This window comes from Dreissena polymorpha, chromosome 1, assembly GCF_020536995.1.
Source record: "Dreissena polymorpha isolate Duluth1 chromosome 1, UMN_Dpol_1.0, whole genome shotgun sequence".
In the NCBI taxonomy this organism is placed as follows: domain Eukaryota; kingdom Metazoa; phylum Mollusca; class Bivalvia; order Myida; family Dreissenidae; genus Dreissena; species Dreissena polymorpha.
Window position 1 is genome coordinate 200,766,470 of NC_068355.1, and position 22,114 is coordinate 200,788,583.

At 38.2% G+C, this 22,114-nt stretch overlaps 1 protein-coding gene across 1 annotated transcript in view; it reads right to left on the bottom strand.

Moving 5' to 3' along the window:
- Nucleotides 1–22,114, bottom strand: part of LOC127865801 (zinc finger protein 836-like) — a 48,309-nt gene that overhangs the window by 25,149 nt on the left and 1,046 nt on the right. The window contains exons 2-7 of the mRNA XM_052405818.1: nucleotides 21,977–22,078; nucleotides 14,273–14,401; nucleotides 11,775–11,882; nucleotides 10,570–10,692; nucleotides 5,143–5,274; nucleotides 877–996 (exon numbers count right to left, since the gene is read on the bottom strand). Coding sequence (XP_052261778.1) covers nucleotides 877–996; nucleotides 5,143–5,274; nucleotides 10,570–10,692; nucleotides 11,775–11,882; nucleotides 14,273–14,401; nucleotides 21,977–22,078 — 714 coding nt within the window. The remainder of the gene's footprint in view (nucleotides 1–876; nucleotides 997–5,142; nucleotides 5,275–10,569; nucleotides 10,693–11,774; nucleotides 11,883–14,272; nucleotides 14,402–21,976; nucleotides 22,079–22,114) is intronic.

The window sequence follows — 22,114 nt, forward strand, 5'->3', positions numbered from 1 at the left end:
GATATCTTTCACCATCTACAAAAGTCCAACGCTCGATGTTGATCGTTACGTGTCTGATGCTGTTTTTCGCACAATGTGTTGTGCTATTGTAAAATGAAGTAGCAAATATAAGATGAGTGTTTTTTCCTGTACAAGTACTGGCGTGTTATAGTACTTTTTAGCCATTTTACGCCAAATGACGACTTGGATTCGCGTTTCCACCAAAATTTTAGAATAGTGTTGGGCAAAATCAAGTGTGTATGAAGTATATATGTTATGACATATAACAATATTTTTTTCTCTTTTTTTCTTAATCTACATCCTATACACATCAGCTGGTCCACTTTATCGATCATTGCAACATTCACGTGGCCTATAAACAAAATCCTAGCAATTGAGAAAAAATATACACAGTCACGTGTTATTTGTTGTTACATTTAGTCCCGGCTGACCAGGGCATAATCTGTCACTTGAATGGCATTTCCTAATGCATAACGATTCGAACAATGTAGATCATATGTCAATAAGAAACTAATGAAAACGAGGTTCTTGTTATCGTTTAATTAAACATCTTGCCTATGTCGATTTGGGGAAACGGGTCTTAATTCATGTTCGTAAAGTATCGTCCAAGATTAGCACGTGCAGATGATTCTTTCTGCCTAAATTGGATTGTGGTTAGGAAGAGACGTTCTTTTAACGAAAAATAACATAAAAAGAGCAAAGTGTCGCCCCGTATTAACCTGTGCGGACTGCCCAATAAACAAGGAATTTAACCCCTATTAAAACAGTTCCATTATGGACGCAGATGCACCGCCATATACGTTTCAATCTCTATAAAACAGCTCCATTACGGACGGAGATGGACCGCCATATGCGCCTGTAGGTGCCCCTTCTGACTGCACCTCTTGCCGCACAGAGGACATCCGAATGGCCTCTCCCCCGTGTGAATCCGCAAGTGGCGCTGGAGCTCGGCGTTCACGCGAAATGCCTTCCCACAAAACGTGCACGCGTTCTTTTCTGAAAAACAAAGAACGGAAATAAGTTGCATAAAGCACGTGTATCAAAATGTGATGTCAAATATGTGTGCAAGCGTACACATATAACTCGCAACATTAAGCTTGCAGTGTATACAGAATTTAATCAAGATTGGGTCAGATATCTTTATTTTATTATACAGAAGCGTTCTATTTCTTCTCTGAATACGTCAATATGTTAAACGATCGCACAAAAGTGTGTTTGATATAAAGTTCAAACTGGTATGGCAGATAACAACCACACATTAATCAATCGAGATTATTGAATGTAGCAACGTTCCTCTCACAACCCACAATGCCAACATTGGGTGTGTTTAATCCTTACAAATAAAGCCTTGTGGACACCATGAGTAAGATTAACGAGTCTCCTACAGTCCTACTGAGCCTTCATTGTTTCTTTACTTGCCAAGACTTTCAGTCCGACGGGACACTTGAAAAGCCGTCCAATGAGGTCAATCGTCTGAGCGTTATGCCAGAACGAGACATACTGCCAAACAAATGTTAACATAGTTTTCTTTTATCAAAATAATACAATCAAAAATGGTTGTTCACATACTAGTATGATATTTAGGCAAAACATGCTAGGTGAAATAACGCCGGTTTCTAGATGCGGCATGTGTGATATGAATAACTAACAAAAGACAAAGGAAACACAATGCTGATGTAATGATTTGTAAATTAATTAGCAAAACATAAATTGATGTTTGTTCGGAATCTTTGTCGTATTCAGCAGTATTTCAGTCATATAACGGCAACTAAGCGAACGGTAATTGAGGATTTGTTTCATGCTAATAATCAGATTGTATAACATTTACTATAAATTCTTAGAAAAAGATCAGAACATAACGCAATACGTGTACTCGATCGTTTATGAAAAAGAACGAATGTGTATCCCGTTCAGAATTCAGGAATGATAAATGACCTTTGTTATGGAAAAGGGGGTTTAATGCAGTACGTTAAGTTTCGTCCCAGTTGACTGCACAGGCTAATCAGGGGCTACACTTTGCACTATGAATTTTGTTGTTAAAAGAAATTATGTCTACCGAAAACCCAGTTTAGGCGGAAGCGTCGTCCCTGAAACTGGGACGTCACGTTACGCACATGCACAAAGCCCAGTTTTCCCATAGCGCGGCTCAACTATAAGTATTGCTTTGTCGTGAAAGATTCATCTTAAGCTGTGTCTTAAGATGTGTCGCCATGTGAGATTTAACGCTGGCCTTCTGGTTGAAGCGTCTGTGACAGACGGTACATTCGAATGGCTTCTCTCCGGTATGGACCAGAACGTGCCGCGTCAAATGTGCGTTCGAATGGAACCCTTTACCGCAAAATGTACACTTGAAAGTCCTGCCTAAAATATAAAGAGAAAACAATAATGTTAGATTCAAAACGTATGCGAATCGGGAATGGGTTTTCCCGGGTAGGACCAACATGTTTTCAATCCATCTTATTGTTGCAAACGAAGCAGTTAGTCGTACTTTTTGGACACGCTAAAAAAGAATGGCTGCCATTAAAAATTCAAAAGAAGTTATAAAGAATGTGCGTATACCGAAAATTGCGTATGGTTTTTGCGCTCTGTCAAATGAAATGTCAATGTTTAACCTACTTCAACAGGCCCGCCCAATTCAGTTGCCAAAACGCTTGATTGCCAGGAGTTGGATTCCCAATAAGGCACCATAATTTCATGTGAATTCTTTATATAAAATCGTTTCTATGGTAATTGGAAGTTCTACATCTGAACAAAGTAGGGCAGATGTTAGCTATTGGCAAAGGCATGAGCAGTATTATATTACAGCACAGTTCGACCCAAGACCTTTCGTATTTCCCTAACTAATAGTAATTTCAGAACTTGAGAAGGCATTTTCAAAATCCATGATTAATTCGCCTTCATAATGCACGTCATATTAAACTCTTTCTTGAATGGAATTTGCGGGGGGTCCAATATAATATGGTTCCTGTCTCCAGTGTTCTGTCAAACCGAAAATTGCCGGTGCGAAAAAAACATAATTTCAAGAATATAACATGAAGTTAAATGGCATAGAACAAAATATCGATAGAAGTATTACGCCAAAATAATATCATTTTAAAATCGGATTTGTTGTAAGAAGTTTGCAACTATGACAAATGATCCCAGCATGGAAATACACACACAGTTCGAGGCGTACCGAATTATTTATTGATCACCAAGCAAAAAACATGAAGTCAAGATTGGTCAAGATAAATCTTCTTCCAACAATACAAACAGCTTAACATCTGACCGAAACTTAAGAAAGATATGAACCTTGCTCTGGGAAAACGGGTCTTAATGCATGACCGTAAAGTGTCGTCCCTGATTAGACGGCGCAGTCAACACATGCTATTAAGGGACGACTCTTTCCGCCTTAACTGAAATTTTCGCTGAAACGAGACATCCTTTAAACAAAGATACCATACAAACGGTCAGTGTCGTCCCTGATTAGCCTGTACGGACTGCACGAGCTACTCTGGAATGACACTTTGCACACATGAATTATGTCCTGTTATGCCAATATGCGGCTCAAATATTCAACGATGTCCTTGTTTGGGATTAAAATTACGGACAAATTTCAGACGAACATAATAGCATGGTTTGTTATTCAAAACTTGATATTGATATCGAGATGGACCGCCATGTGGGCTTTCAAGTTTTCCTTCTGGCTGAACCATTTCTGACACACTGTACACTGGTATGGTTTTTCCCCGGTGTGGACCCGGATGTGACGATTCAACAGGTAGTTGGTCGGGAACAGTTTGCCGCAAAAGGTACATTCGTTCCTCTTACCTGAAAAAAGATACTGTCATTTTAGTTTGCACCAACATAAGAAACGCGATCAGAGTTTGCCGTATTGGATACCCCTGGACATGTCCGTTCGATGAATTCTGTCTTATTCATTTGAGAACTTAAGCACACACACACACACATACACACCCAATATCGAAAGGCGCTGTTCTAAATGAGATTTGAGAGTGCCCAGAATGTCGCATAGGAGGCTGTCAAATAAAACGTCAGGGTGTTGATTCTGCTTAAACGTACATGCATAGCTCGGCTCGGTTAGCGCTGGGCTGTCGAACCAGATTTCTAGAGTTTGAACCCCTAGCCCGGCCATAAAACGTGTGTGGAATTTGGTTATCAGAAGGTTAATTCTGCCATTCTCACCTATATGCGTAATTCACGTAGGACATGACTGTGTCAGTTGTTAGCATATTAACATGTGCAGTATAAAACTGTACATTTAAATCCGCATTAAATCCATTTTTACATGATTTCATACCTATATGAGACTTTGCCAGAAAGCATTTAAACAGTTAACGTGTTTAGGTAAGAAGCTTCCGTTATTTCGATCCTATTCGGATAGATGGGACACTTGGGAATCGCTCCATGGTGCAATGTTCGACAGTCTCGAGCTTTCTGTCTGACCGAAACCATATGCCGCAGAACGGTAGCATATTTCCTTCAATTATGAAAAAAATCCCTATTACGCGATTTTAGTTAATACAACTGTTGACACTACACAATATGAGAAACAACCGCGGTTTATAAAACTTGTTGTTTGGAAATTGAAAACAAGGCAAATAACCTACATAAAATTAACAACATTTTGAGCCTTTACGTATTGATTTATTAATGTACAGGAAAAGCATTGAATCAAGAAAATACAACAGACATTTATTAAATATAGCCGTAAGATGAACATCCGCGAGTGCATTCACAACATAATTATTCGACGTTAACGATCCACTATCGTGCGCTAAATATTACGCGCACAGCTCATGAAGTTTTAGTGGTGGCTTGATTTGTATTCAAACGTGGCGTGTTCTGAGAAAACTGGGCATAATACATGTGCGCAAAGTGTCGTCCCAGATTAGCCTCTTCAGTCCGCACAGGCTAATCAGGGACGACAACTTTCCGCCTAAACTAGATTTTTGCTAAGAAGATACTTTTTTTAAACAGAAAATATCATAAAAGCGGAAAGTGTCGTCCCTGATTAGCCTGTACGGACTGCACAGGCTAATCTGGGACGACACTTAACGCACATGCATTAAGCCCCGTTTTCTCAGAACACGATTCAAACGTTGTCGTTCAGATGCGTGGTCATATGAAGTTTCACGTTGCCTTTCTGATTGAAGCGTCTGTGGCACACGGTGCACTCGTAAGGCTTCTCGCCTGTGTGGATCCGCACGTGACGCTTTAGAAGGTAGTTGGAAGGGAAATCTTTACCGCAAAATATACACTGGTAATTCCTTCCTGAAAATATATAGATTAACACGTTATTTTATTTCATGTTTCAGCGGTGTAATTTTGGAAACCCCTTGGGGTCTTCTTACATTATTTCTAAATCTTTTCAAAATTGGAACGCCAAATGGTTTTCCCCGAGTGCACAAGCATGAAATGCAGGTTTCTAACCATCGTTGCAAAAGAAGCCGGAAGTCTTATTTCATGCAATAAGCTCACCAAAAGGAGCTGAAAGAATGCCTTCAAATGACGTTATAAACCTTTGAGTGCATCGAAAATGGCTTACAGTATACGGCACTGGCAGGGTGTCAGCCGCCGGCTTGTTCTTTTGGCAGGATGTTACGGGTATGATGTCATAGAATGTAAAAATAAATAAAACGTATGATAATATATATCGCACATGTACAACTTCATATAACGAGAAAAACTGCTCGCAAGTTTGAATTTTGTACGTTGAAAAGTGTAACTGAACGTCATCAGAAAGACGCCCATGATGGTTCAGGTATACACCCAAACCTAAACTTCGTATCGAGGTTATAATAACTGTTACTTACTTTATCTCTGTATAGAAAATACAAGTAGATGTGATATATTAGTTTGTAGAATTTGTTGAATGTAGTTTGTCGCTAAAAAAAAATAACCAGGCAATTACTTACCGTTTTCGTTGTACTTTATCTATTTGTTAATTAACTAGCATAAAATGACATCATTAATTTTCAAGATAAAGCCTCTCCAGAAATAGCATATTTGTTACCATCTACACTATAATAGTTTATAACAAAATAATCATTAGAAAAAGAACATATACTAAATAGTAAACGAAGTCAATGTACCGGGTCCTTGCGTCGGCAGAATAGTGCGGTTTCAGATAAGACATAAATACAATCATGGCTTTGTATTCAAATGTTCATCTTGAAATGTGTCGCCATGTGTGCCTTCACGCTTGATTTCTGGTTGAAGCGTCTATGACACATCGTACACTCGTATGGTTTTTCGCCGGTGTGGATCAGAACGTGTCGCGTCAAATGATAATTAAATGGGAACTCTTTGCCGCAAAATGTGCACTTGTGAGGACCACTAGTCCTGCCTGAAACAAAGATAGACGATCATGTAAGTTATCATCAACACGTATCAGAAAGGAAATTCCACCCTGGACTTGCAAACGCTCCTCTGACTCCAGCAGGGAAGTTGTTAGTTATTGGCAACAGTAGGTGAAGGATAAGTAAAATCACTTTGTTCGACCAAGACCGGGTCGTTGTTTGCTTACGATATTCAGGAGCGTGATTGTGCAAACCCCGACCAAGGCCGGGTCGTCGTTTGCTTACTGATATTCAGTGGCGTCATTGTGTAAACCCCGACCGAAACCGGGTCGTTGTTTGCTTATTGATATTCAGTGGCGTTATTGTGTAAACCCCGACCAAGGCCGGGTCGTTGTTTGCTTACTGATATTCAGTGGCGTCATTGTGTAAACCCCGACCGAAACCGGGTCGTTGTTTGCTTATTGATATTCAGTGGCGTCATTGTGTAAACCCCGACCAAGACCGGGTCGTTGTTTGCTTATTGATATTCAGGGTCGTGATGTGTAAACCCCGGTTAATACCGGGTGGTTGTTTTCTTACTGATATTCAATGGCGTCATTGTGTTAACCCCGAACAAGACCGGGTCTTTGTTTGCATATTGATATTCAAGGGCGTGATTGTGTAAACCCCGGTCAATACCGGGTGGTTGTTTGCTTACTGATATTCAGGAGCGTGATTGTGTAAAACCCGCAGGGTACCAAACTACCCAACCGTGTTTCACCAAAACTGTCAAAAACTGTGTGTCTAGCAACGTTTGCATGCAAAAGCAAGAGGCGCACAAAGGAGAAGAAATCACAAGTCTGAAACTTTCAGCACTTGAAAATACTGTAATTAGATTAACGATACCCAAAATAAGTTTACATTATTTCAATATTGTCAACGGCTTTCTGACAGATAGGAAACTTGAAATGTTTCCAATGCGCTTTGTTTGTTTTTTAACTGTCCCCGGTTTTTTATATGCCGCCACGGATAGTGCAGATCGAAATGTCATAAAAAACAAAACGAAACACGAATTATAATATTGTGCCGGTTAACATAAGTACTATTAAAAGATAAATCATGGCATACAATTAGATAATGAATCGGCGGTTTATAGGATTTGTTGTTTGCAGTTTACAAAAAAAAAGATAAATGAGCTGACTGCGAACTGATTAATGAGTCAAATACAAAATCATAATTGCAAGAATATTCCAAATATTCCTTTTCAAACGATGCGGAATGGTTAGCATAAACACTGAAATAACGAATAGTATATTAAACACCAGGAAAAAAACATGACTGGATATCCAGAAATTCAATTGTATAGGGTGAATATAACGGTAACAATTCAGTAAAAAATAAATGCGCCTTCCTCTGGGATAACGAGGTTTAATGCATGTGCGTAAAATATCGTCCCCGAGTATTCCGTGGAATCCGCACAGGCTAATCAGAAACGAAACTTTCCGCTTTTATGGTATTTTTCGTTCACAGGAAGTCTTTTCTTATCGAACATTCAGTTTAGGCGTAATCTAAGACGACATGTTCATGAGGTCCATGTTGTCACAGAGCGAGGCCCGAAAGCGGATTAGAGTCAAACAAGGTGCTGATGGGCTTTATCAATCGCCTTTAATCGGGTGTCCATTGCCCAGGTTCACAAATAAATCGGTTGCCATTTGTCCTGGTCGACCAATTAATGGGTTGCCGATTGTCCGGGAATGCAAAAAAAAAAAACAAAACACAGAGTGCCGTTTGTCCGGATACCAACGGTAACACTGCAGTCAAAAATAAATAAACGTGCATGGCTTGGTATTCAAATGTTCATTTTCATATGGGTGACCATGTGCGACTTTACACTAGCCTTCTGGTTGAAGCGTCTATGGCACACGAAGCATTCATAAGGCTTTTCTCCAGTGTGGATCAGAACGTGGCGTACAAGTTGGTTGTTATACGGGAACACTTTACCGCAAAATGTACACTTGTTCGCTGTACCTGAAAATATGCAAATTAGCATTTTAGTTAGTTTAAACCTATTTAACTCGGTTGCATCTTCAGCCTTAGGGTTATTGAAACAGCTCTCGAGTTCGTCTCCTATGCAGAACCAGTATCTGTTGTATTTAGAGGAGTTCGAAGGAACGCTCTCACAGTTGGGATAAAACCCGTGGCCCCACAGTCGATTGGTGAAAACAATATCAACTACGCTACGGCAACCTCATATTTAAGTTGGCATGTGTAAGTATGCGAAACGCGCTTGTGGTTTCCCGGAGTCCATGTTCATGCCAGTGATTTTCAAACCATTCGTTGCAAAGCGAGCATGAATAAAGTCTCAGTCTAAAGTGTAAACCAAAGACGATTGGAGGAATGTTAATGTTTTATTGTACCGAAAATGTATTATATAATGTTAATGTGAAACATGTTTAAAACATACATGGCAAGCTCAGATGGCAGTTCACCGGACCGTGCACTACCGATTTCAAACCCCAGCCTGACCAAACGACTTGTATGGCGATTGATTATATGAAATTTGTTCTAAGAAAACTGGGCTAAATGCATGTGCGTAAAGTGTCATCCCAGATTAGCCTGTGCAGTGTGCACAGGCTAATCAGAGACGACACTTTCCGCCTAAACTTGATTTTCGGTAAGGAGAGACTTCCTTGAAACTAAAAATACCAATAAAGCGGAAAGTGTCGTCCCCTGATTAGCCTGTGCAGGCTAAAGTGGGACGACACTTTACGCACAACAATTATGCCCAGTTTTCTCAGAACGCGACTCATATAATTGTTTCTACGGCTATGCCCCCCTCCTTCCACCCCACCCCTACTTCTGATACAAGTAGAGCAGTTGTCAGAAACAGAAATTTTCATAAGGTTTGAGCAACATTCGCAAACAAATCAGTTCGGCTAACAATCGGTTAAAAGTTTTCTACTATTAGATAATTTGTTGATGTAACCGCAGAGGCAAATAGATGTGGGTCCAAATAAGCTTTAAGTAATTCTATTGGGGTGTTTTTGCAAGATAGGAAACTTGAAACTCCAGTACTTCGACTTTTCTTATAGATCGAAACAGGTTCCCTTAAAACGTAAAATTCACTTTTCTTTCATTACAAAATCAACAACACACTGATGAATAAAGAAAATAAGTATAGGCAAGGCTAGTGCATTCGTAGATGGAACTTAAAAAGTTGTTTAGATAATTATGAGTTTGCAGTTTGCTACTAAGAACAAATTATGAATCATATGACGAATGATCCAGGTCGTTTTACATGTACATGTACAATATTGATAAATTTATCAACAAGCAAAACGTGGAGTCAATATTACCAGACTTCCCTTCTATGAATACGTGTATCATCATCTGGAATCAAATATGAATACTACAGAGGACATCCGAATGCACATTTACTAAATATATGGCATTTTGATGTGTGTAATCATGTGAGTTTTCAAGTTTTCCTTTCGATTGAAGCATCTTTTACACACGCTACATTCGAATGGTTTTTCCCCAGTGTGGATCCGAGTGTGGCGAATCAAATTGGCGTTCGATGGGAACTCTTTACCACAATATGTACACTTGTAAGCTCTGTCTGAAAATAGAAAGAATGCGGTGTTAGATTCAACACGTGTCTTAACCCCGAAGGATTTTATCGGATTGGATATTCAAGCAAGTGTATTTCCAACCCTTCGTTGCTAACCGAACATGAAGTCTTAATTCATACCAAAGGTAAACAGGAAAGGTTGGATCCCTACGTATATATAGTTTAAAGTAAAGCAAATATGATAGACGAATATCGAGGAAGCAGAGTTATTCGACAGGCCTAAGATGCATGTCAGATCGAGACATATTCCCGTAAAACATGAATGACAAACGCACAACATAATACATGATTTTTATTCTTCATTCGTTAAAGGTCGAAATATATTTACACACGCAAAAATTACCTTTTCGTTTCAACAAACGAAATGTTTAAATGAATCATTTAACCATGCACATTCCAAGAAGCATATATTGAAATAAAATTAAAGCGAATAAAAACTAGTCACTCGTCGCCAATAAATGTATCGTGATCCTTCACTCATCGACAATAAATGTAGCGTGATACTTCACTCATCGCCAATAAATGTATCGTGATACTTCACTCATCGCCAATAAAAAGTATCGTGATACGTCACTCAACGCCAATAAAAGTATCGTGATACTTAAATGTTAAGTTTGACATGCGTCATCATGTGGGCCTTCAAGTTCCCCCTCTGACTGAAGCTTTTGTGGCACACCTGACATTCGTAGGGTTTCTCGCCCGTGTGAATGCGCGTATGACGCTCTAAGTCATGGTGGCGCTTGAACTCCCTGCCGCACACTTCGCACGCGTTCTTGGAATCTGAAAAAAAAACTTGTTAGTTAATGCAACGAGCTTGATTCAAACTTTTTTTATTAATAATTTACGTGTTCCCATTTAATACACAAAACGAAAAAAAACAAGGTACTAGAACCAACGATATTGTACAATATCCTCAATATCAATAGAAGTAACTGAGAGCGACCAGTGTTTAATGTTAAAGAACTAGAAACACACAATTAATGAAAAAAGGTTTAATACACTTTCTTGAAACCGGGTATTTAGCCGAGAATTATGTCTTAATACGCAAAATGGCATTATAGATAACGTTACTACGCCTGATACATTATCACATTTTTCAGGATGGTATTCGTACCTATACCGGTAAGCATTATGTATTCATATGTAAACCATATACATGTATGCATAGTTGTAATATGTCATATAAAAACACTTTATTGAATACATGCTTATTATAAATTTTATCACACGAAACGCAATAGTTTAATACACTGCTTTTCACAGTATCGTGTAAAATGTTTCTGAACTATCTTCACTAATCATTTTGTGAAAGTCATAGGAGAACTAATTCAACCATTTTCGGATTTACACATTGAAGCGTGGGTCATATATCATCATGTGAGACTTTAGCAGATTTATTTCACCGTTTTCGTAATCATGTGTTCAAGCATGTACATATGTTGGTATGTGTTGCATGTGTCAGCATGTGAGATTCCAGGTTAACCTTCCGGTTGAATCGTTACTCTACACGGATTTATATGTTGAAACGTGCGGCATGTGTCAGCATGTGAGATTTCAAATGTTAAAATATGTGACTGAGTCAGCATGTGAGGCTCCAGGTTTCCCTTCTGCCTTTCTGGTTGAAGCATTTCTCACACACGGATTTAATTGAAATTTAAATGAGACATTTCACTTGAAGCTTGTGGGATGAATCATCATCTGAGACTTTAAATATTAAAGCGCGCGGCTAATGTCAGCATGTGAGACTTTTAACGTTGAAGCTTGTGGCATGAATCATCACCAGAGACTTTAAATGTTGAAGTGCGCGGCATGGGTCAGCATGTGAGACTTAAGGTTTCCCTTTTGGTTAAAGCGTTTCTCACACACGGAACAGGCGAAGGGTTTCTCCCCGGAGTGCACACGCATGTGTCGCTCCACCTCGGCCCTGTAGCGGAACATCTTGCCGCAAACTGGGCACACATTCTTCGGTCCTAGAATCAGAGAAGGAATGGATATTCAAATGAAATATACCTTATAAAAAGTTGCTATTGATTATTTCAATTTATTTCTAAACATGTTTCGGCCATAGCCATCATCATTATTATCACTTTTAACATAAACTAGTGAAGTGACGTAAATGTCATATTATATAAAAACGTCATTTGGCAGAAAATATATACATGTACAATGCATATACATAAGAGTTGATACAAATGCCTATTTTTAGAAAGAACCAGTTGACATATGTGCGATTGATCCGCCCACTTAACATTTTAACACGAAACGTGTGTTCCTTTAACCCACCCTCTTTGTTAGTTTGATAATGTTGTGGCGATATATGGGATCTGATTAGGTGACCCGTACGTTTGATTGACACCTGAGGAGCGAGTCAATTACCACTGGAGCCGTTTAACAGTTATATCTCCTATAAATGAACTAATCATTTAATTAAGTTTGGGCCATTTCGGTAGGTGCTTAATTTTAAAAAGGAAAGACAAGGGCTTTAAAAACGATTTTGTAGATATTTTATTGAACAAATATTAAACTTGATTGCGTAAACTACATTATCAACCATATACCTGATGAAATGTGTGTACACCTCGATTTTGTAAACTACATAATCAACCAATCATTGAATATCGGATGAAAACTAGTCTAATGTTGCAAAATTTTATTTTAATAAAATACCACAACAACGCCAATATTGAAGCAATTTCACGTATTATTAAACTCCACATAGTTTAGTATGTCCACAAAGATATTAATAAACATGGGACAAAATTGTCACAAAACCAGGTTTTCAATTTGAAAAAAAAAGTCTGATAAAGGAAGACAAGTCAAACTGAACTGATTGTTTAAAATTAACCCCCTTTGTTTCAAAATAAATCAATTTTTAGTCGTGGCGACCTTGACCTTGAAGATATTGACGTAATTCTTTTGTGCGACACACCGTCCAATGATGGTGAACAAATGTGCCAAATGATTTTAAAATATCACAATGAACGACAAAGTTATGGCCCGGACAAGCTTGTTCCGCCCGCCCGCCAGCCCACCCGCCGACATTTGACAATCTAATAACCAGTTTTTTTCCTTCGGAAAACCTGGTTAAATATTGAAAATAAAACTGCTAGGCTTGACAGAGAATGGTATGCTACTTTCATTGAGCGGTGAGGGGTGTCCAATAATTTTTATTAATTTTGACCAATAGTAATGTCGTTTTGTGTCGCAATGCCAGAGTTAATGCTGGACTAATATATTGGCTTCCTCATTAGTGGTGTTTTACTGCCAACAAATGTCTATTACATGAAACTAGAAACTGGCATGTTCAGTTAAACACAAGAAATTAACAACAAATATTATGAGCAAGAGCAAAGCACATTTCAAATAATCATAAAAATGTAACTAGTCGTAGAACAACAAATACGACTAAACAGTGTAAACACATGTTATCAAGTGGAAAACATTTATTTCGATACCTAGCCAGGAGCACTGTCCACGAATACCGTAAACAAAATGCAGCGTTATTTTTGGAACATTTTTGTTACCAAAGTTTAAAGGAAATGTCCAAAAGTTTTTGCCTTTGGAGCAGATATATGAACTATGAAATACATTAATATTACGTAATACTAGGGGTTTGATGAATGCGTGTATGAATGACTGGCGCAGGTAAATTAACTGAGTCACATTTTGAAAACACTGGGCTTAATGCATGTGTGTTAAGTGTCGTCCAAGATTAGCCTGTGCAGTCTGCGCAGGCTAATCAGGGACGATACTTTCCGCTTAAATTGGATTTTTGCTAAGAAGATACTTCATTTAAATGAAAAATGTCATAAAAGCGGAAAGTGTCGTCCCAGATTAGCCTGTGCAGTCTGCACATGCCTTAAGCCCAGTTTTTTCAGAACAAGGCTCATATTATGTAGCTATTATCTACGCTATTCTAGGAGTACCACTGTATATTAATGTTGTATTGTTGGAATCAAACAATAAAGTAATTACAGAATCCGCCATAAGGCATGCTGAATGACAATCTTGTTGGTATTGATTATTGTATATAACCATTGAGGAATTCAAACGGATCTTAATTTTTTATTTTACAGCGCTTGTTCCAAATGCAAATCGGGCACCATATTTACTTCGGAAAATGCGTCATCATATGATGCGATAGAAGAAGGCATACCAAGTGCATTTTTCACATAAACGTATGCAAGATTCAGTTCCTCCAATGTACTAAGAGCATTTGTCACAATGTGGCACCAAATGCAAGTTCAGATTGCTCTAATGTGCCCACCTACGTCAGTATACAGTTGATCACATGCAGATAACACATTCTTGTGTGCCCATTAAGTCAGTATGTGGGTGACCATATGCGAATTCAGGTTGCTTTTCTGAGAGAAGCGCTTGTTGCAGACGGTACAAGCGAAGGGTTTCTCGCCCGTGTGTATCCGAATGTGCCGTATGAGCTCGGCATTCACTCGAAACGTCTTCCCACAAAACACGCAGACGTTCTTGCCTGAAAGATGAAAAGAGCAGGTGATGAATATTGAACTTATTTGTTTGTTAAATAACAAGATTAAACAACATATCAATAAAATTCAAGCAAAATGTGTTTGTGAAGGGAATCATTTATTTGACATAATGAAATATTATTATTATATTGCACTTCAAAAATAAAAGAAAGATAACTAAATGTTTTTGCACTATCATTTATTTACAAATTTAATACAATGATTATATGTTTGAACACTGGGTTCATCGCTGGACAGACAAATAATACATATACATAAAAAGTCGTTTCTCTGGTCTGAAAACATACGATGGTTTGCCATAATATTGCAAAAATAATTGCAATATACATGTATAACCATTGATCGTTTGCACAATAATTTGTCAAAAATTAAACAATCGTGTACTTTCATAGACGATGTCATCTTTATTGGATTGATATAAAGTATAAGCCACCAATCACATAATAATCATGAATTACAAGAGGGCCTGAAAGGCCCAAAGTCGCTCACTTGAGATAAAAAGAAATGACCTGTTCTTTGCAGCCCAAGATATCAATGGAACAAATGTTCTAACCAAGTATCATGAAGAATGAACAACAAATGGCCCCTTGGTGGCCATGTTTTTTTAACAGACCTGAACCATTTTTTAACTCTTCCAAAATATGTCCAAATGTCATGAAGATTGGGAAAAAAAATGTGTCTTCTAGACTGTTCACATGTTGTCACTATATACATATAAAGAAAACTGCCCCACTCCCTGGCGGCCATGTTTTTTCACTGATCACGACCATTTTCAAACTCGTCCGAGACATCCACATAACTAATGTTTTGACAAAATTTCATGATGATAAGGCAAAACATGTGACTTCTAGAGTGTTCACAAGCTTTTTTACTATATAAATATAAGGAAAAAGACCCCCCCTGGCGGCCATGCTTTTTACCGATCCAAACTATTTTCGAACTCAACTGTCCTATAAAGGTGTGGTTGTGCGGTCTCCTTCGCTTACGCAAATGAACCGGTCACAGGACGGTTACAAGTTATGTAACTTTGTAAGCATTTATGTAATGCGGAAATATTTATTTGACAAGCTCTTATTTCCAGCAGGATGAATATACTGACTGGTTGTTATTGAATTAACTAAAGGCGTTCAGTCAGGGACGCCTAAATACACTCAAAGAATTTATTTATAAGTGAAAACCAAGGCAGCTTTAACAAAAATAACTAATTTTATTCCAAGAACTCGGAAAATGAAGAACAATGACAGAAAATTAAGAACAGGTACAAGCCAAGTCTAAAGAATCTAAGTATCGTTACAAAAATGAACAACATACAGCAAATACATGTACCTTGGCAGCCATGTTTTTCAAGCAAACGTAACCATTTTCGAACTCATCCAAGATATCATTGAAACCAATCTTCTGACCAAATTTCATGAAGATTGGACAATTAATGTGGCCTCTAGAGAGTGAACAAGGCAAATGTTGACGTCGCACAACGCACGACGGACAAAAGGCGATCACAAAATCTCACCATGAGCACGTTGTGCTCAGGTGAGCTAAAAATGTATCTAACAAAACAAAGTGCACCAGATCATAGAATACTAAAACACTAGAACGAGATATATAAAACGTCTCCATACCATCAAATATTCACATTAAAACGCCTTATATTGTTCACATTTTATTAACAGCGCTACATGTACATAACATATTCACAGTGTTGTTACGTTGGTAGTAGCCCTTTGCAGCTTACTTATAAAAGTATACGGAAAAATTTGGATACTGGATACGGTTATCCGGATACCTATTTTGATTACGATTCCAATCCCTACATTTTCAAAATAGCCCTAGCAAGACTATCCATGGACAATCATGTGGGACTTAAAATTTCTTCACGTGGAAGTGATTCTTACAGATATTGCACTGGAAAACGTTTTGTATTGAATGTGTGTAAAGTGTCATTCCAGATCAGCCAGTGCAGTCTGCCAAAATAATCAGGGATTCACACTTTCCTCTTTTATGGAAATTTTTGTGTAAAGGAGTCTCTTCTAAACGAAAAAAAGGTTAAACCGAAATTGTCATCCCTGATTAGCCTGTGCAAACTACACAGGCTTCTATAGAACTACACTTTACGCTCATGCATCAAGCCCAGTTTTCCAACAACAGGGCTCATATTATACGACTGCAAATTATCACATTTGACAAAAAAGCCATAGTGACGTCGCTATGGACACCAATATCTGACTTCATATTGCTCTTCCTGTCAAAGCGTTTCTTACAGATATGAGCCGAGCTCGGAGTAAACAGGACTAACTGTATAAGCGTAAAGTGTCATCTCAGATTAGCCTATGCAGTCCACACAGCTAATCAGGGACAACACTTAGTTTGGAATTTTTCGTTTAAAAGAAGTCTTTAAAAAAAATCCAAATCAGTCGAAAATAGTCGTCTTTGATTAGACTGTGCTGATTGGGCAGGCTAGTTTGGGACGACACTTCACGCACATACACTAAGTTCACAATTATGGAATGTTAACATTTTACAAAAAAAATCCATAGTGGCACAGCTATGGAAAACCATGTGGGACTTCAAATTGCTCTTCCTATTAAAATGTTTCTCGCATAGAGCACACTGGAACATTTCAGAAGATAGCCATAGCGAGGTCACTAAAGACAACCATTTGAGACTTCAAATTGCTCTTCCGATTAAACCATTCCTTGTGTTAAAGCGCACTGGAACAATTCAGAAGATAGCCATAGTGAGGTCACTATGGACTACCATATGGGACTTCAGGTTGCTCTTCCTGTTAAACCGTTTCTTGCAGATATCGCACTGGAACGGTTTCTCACCGGTGTGGATAAGGACGTGTCGGGAAAGCTCCGCGTTGGAACGAAACAGTCGCCCGCACACTTGACACATTTTGTTCACTGCAAGAAGGAAAGTCATTTCACTTAGTAAAATGTGCGGCAAATAAGAATAAGAGCGTATCAAGTTACAGAATTGGGATGGTTGAGATAATGTGGGGCAACATGTCATTGGGAAGATCCTTCAAACTCAGTAAATGTGTGTTAACCATTTATTCACAAAGTTATTGCAGATACAAAGCAATAGCGAGTTCATAAGATTACCACCTAGTCAGTGTAAAGCCATGAGTTTCTTGTTTTAACATGGTCCATAACTTAATTTATCTTAAAGATTAAAGTATATTATAAGAATAAAAAGTGCTATAAATACAAGTTTACATGTGAGACACAACGAATGTTTCACTTTGTTAAAAAAAAAAATCAGTAAGTATACTTACATTAACACATCAATACAGTTATTCCACAACAAAAAAAACGACTGTATTTGTTTTTCAATAGTTAGGCAAGTAAGCTATACTAGTATTTGAAATAATCATAGCAGAACTTTTAAGCTGAAAATACATCAGTCTCTAATTGGTGGGTTTAATGAGAGAATACATCAAACGCGATATAATTTTAACACAATTAGCGTTTCAAAATGGTTCAGTTGTTCAGTTCTCATATGATTTGAGCCTCAATATCATGTAGAAGCCTGTGTCTCTTCATGTGTCCTTTCTGCTTGAACCTTTTGCCGCACACCCCACACTCGTATGGTTTCTCCCCCGTGTGAACTCGCATGTGAATCATCAGATGAGCTCTGGATTGGAACATCTTGCTGCACAGTTCACACGTGGTCCAGCCTGGAATAGTGGGAAAAAAACATGCTAAATGCATGTGCGTAAAAAGCATGTGCGTAAAGTGCATATGTGTAAAGTGCATATGCGTAAAGTGCATGTGCGTAAAGTGCATGTGCGTAAAGTGCATGTGCGTAAAGTGCATATGCGTAAAGTGCATGTGCATAAAGTGCATGTGCGTGAAGTGCATGTGTGTAAAGTGCATGTGCGTGAAGTGCATGTGCATAAAGTGCATGTGCATAAAGTGCATGTGCGTAAAGTGCATGTGCGTAAAGTGCATGTGTGTAAAGTGCATGTGTGTAAAGTGCATGTGCGTAAAGTGCATGTGCGTGAAGTGCATATGCGTAAAGTGCATGTGCGTAAAGTGTCGTCCCAGATGAGCCTGTGCAGTCTGCACAGGCTCATCTGGGACGACACTTTCCGCTTGCATGAAATTTTTGTTTTAAAGAAAGTCCCTTCTAAACGAAAATCCAGTCTTAGTGGAAAGTGTTGATTGATTAGCCTGTGCTGACTGCACATACTTGAAATAGTGGGCAATAACTGTAAAGCAATATTTGCAGCAAAATAGTTGAACCAACGTCAAAAATAAATAGAGACAATTTATATTTTGGCAAATAACATAAACATGTTTATACATTATTGAAAAGGACAAAACACAAATATTGTTGATTAATGGTTACAATAAAGGCAGATCAAACAACAACTATGTACATGTTATGTATAAATGCTTAAACAGGGACAAACAACCTAAGAAACAGGATATATAGTTTCTGGCATATGTATCAATTTAGTGCTTAAGCTTTTCTCAAAGCTCAGTTAAACAATGTTTACTTAAACATATTTTACAAATATTTAAATCAAACAACACAATGAACATTAAAAATATGAACCGTGCCATACATGAGAAAATGTTTTACACATAGTTCTACCTATTACAATGTAGGTGTTCATTGTCCAATATTTCCAGTTTGAACCTAATTACAAACAAATACACAAGCAATGAAAAGTAGTAATATAAAATGAACAACTGAAACGTGTATTTACATAATAATTTTACAATGAAGTATCCTGTGCATGTTTAACTAAAAAACAAGAGATGTGAATGTCAGAAACACAATGCCCCCTATTGCACCGCTTTGAAATAAAATTTCAATATTTCATTTGGCAGGTTTACAAATTATCTCCCTTTTGAACTTATTACTTCCCTTGGATTGTATTTTTTTACTTTTGACCTTTAAGGATGACTTTGACCTTTCACCACTCAAAATGTGCAGCTCCACGAGATACGCATGCATGCCAAATATGAAGTTGCTGTGTTCAATATTAAACAAGAGCTGTCACCATAGGATGACTTATGCCCCCTATAAACGCTTGATAGAAGTTATGAGCTTTTTTCGAAACCTAAACGCAGATTTCGAAACCTAAATGCGGACCCTTAGTTTAAGGTCAAGGTCACAGGGGTCAAAATTTGTGTGCGTATGAAAAGGCCTTGTCTGTATATACATGCATACCAAATATGAAGGTTATATCTCAAGGGACATAGAAGTTATGAGCATTTTTCGAAACCTAAATGCAGATTTCAAAACCTTAACGCGGACCCTAACTTCAAGGTCAAGGTCACAGGGGTAAAATTGTTTGTGCATATGGAAAGGCTTTGTCCGTATACACATGCATACCAAATATGAAGGTTATATCTCAAGGGACATAGAAGTTATGAGCATTTTTCGAAACATAAGCGCAGATTTCGAAACCTAAACGAGGACCCTAAGTTCAAGGTCATGGTAACAGGGGTAAACAATTTTGTTCGTATGTAAAGGCCTTGTCCATATACACATGCATACCAAACATGAAGGTTATATCTCAAGGGACATAGAAGTTATGAGCAATTTTCGAAACCTAAACGCAGATTTCGAAACCTACACGAGGACCCCAAGTTCAAGGTCAAGGTCAAAGGGGTAAAAAAAAATTGTGCGTATGGAAAGGCCTTGTCCATATACACATGCATACCAAATATGAAGGCTATATCTCAAGGGACATAGAATTTATGAGCACTTTTCGAAACCTAATCGCAAAGTGTGACGGAAAGACGGACAGACAGAAGGACAGACAGACAGATGGACAGACAGTCTGATCACTATATGCCCCCTTTTCTTCGAAAGGGGGCATAAAAAGTTATGATAAAAAACTTTAAGGAAGGTTAAAGTTTTAGGAAAGAAAAATACAATGATATTTGACCTTTGACCTTGAAGGATTACATTGACCTTGACTTTTCACCACTCAAAATGTGCAGCTCCATGAGACACATGTGCATGGTAAATATTAAGATGCTATCCTCAATATTGCAAAAGTTTTCAAACTTTAACCAAAGTTAAGTTCTGGGACAGAATGACAGACAGACAGGACAAAAACAATATACCCCCGATCTTTCGATCCGGGGTCATAAAAAAATGCACTGCTCAATGCTACAACACAGTATAACCACATTTTACAGTTATGTAACAGTGACTTAAAATCATCATTTATTTTTACGGGTGACAATGGAGTGCCGTTTAATCTGTTTACCTAGATTCACATCTACAGTGTTGTATCTTCAGTAAACTCACTTTTAATAAGGCAAAAATGTGTGAATATCAAAACCACTACTTCAGTTGTGATAGACCTTTAAGTGCCCTCTCATATTATTATATGTTAACAAAGCATAAATTTGTTTATAGTAGACAATTGCGTACTCCACTGTAATTTCACATTATGTGCCCTGTTCTTTAACTATCTGGACTCGGTTGTTTCACTGTCAGGGCCCAGTTGTTTCACTTTCTGGGCCCGGTTGTTTCACTTTCTGGGCCCGGTTGTTTCGCTTTCTGGGCCAAGTTGTTTCACTTGATGTGCCCAGTTGTTTCACTATCTGTGCCTGCTTGCTTCACTTTCTAGACCCTCTAGTTTCGCATTTTGTGCCCACTAGTTACACTTTCTGTGCCTGGTAGTTTCACTTTATGTGCCCAGTTTTTTTCACATTCCAATCCCTGTTATTTCAATTTGTCCGCCCGGTTGCTTAAAACTTAAACAGCATTTTAAGCCGTCATTAAATTATGGATAAACCTTTTTTTAAGTAAAAATGAGACCCTATAATATTCAGAGTTTATTTAGTTATAATTCACATTGTTAATCTAAAGATACTTGAGAATGTTTAATAAATATGTCACAAGTGGTATTACATTTATTAACAGCTGAACTTAGCCTTATTGACACTTAATTTTGAGCACCCTATTTATTCATCTTGGTGAAGTGCACTATACCATCTGTTTTAATAGAATTTAGCTACAACATGTATACTTGTACAGTTTCACAGGAAGAAAAAACAGTCACAGTGAAGCTTCTTCCGTTTCTAATGGATCATGAAGTGCACTTCACCAGAATTTTTGCTTTTCATACTGCATTATAACTTCGAGTAGTTGACAATGGCGAACATGTGACAACAAGTTGACTCTCTGGTAGGAGAGAATGCTGTTTTTCGCCTTGGTGTAGACACTTCAGTTAAGCCCTACAATGGACTATAGCAAATAGGCGACTATAGCCTATAGTGGACTGTAGCCTATAATGCACTGTATCCTGTAGTGGAATGTATCCTATAGTGGACTGTAGCCTACAATTGACTGTAGTGGGCATATTGTTAGATGTAGCCTATAATGGACTGAAGCCTTTAATGGACTGTAGCCAATAATGAACTGTAGTCTATAGTAAAATGTGGCCTATATTGGACTGTAACCTGTAGTGGACTGCAGCCTAAGGTGGACTGTAGCCTATTGTGGACTGTAGCCTAGAGTTGACTGCGACCTAAAGTGGACTGTGGAGTGTGATCTGAGATGGCCCTTCTGGCGGAAGCTCTTGCCACACACAGGACACTGGAAGGGTTTCTCTCCGGTGTGAGTGCGCATGTGAACCTCTAGCTTAGCAGGGGACGGGAATATCTTGGCACAGAGACCACACTTTCCTGTGAAAGGATAGAAAAGAGTTCTGTCAAACATGG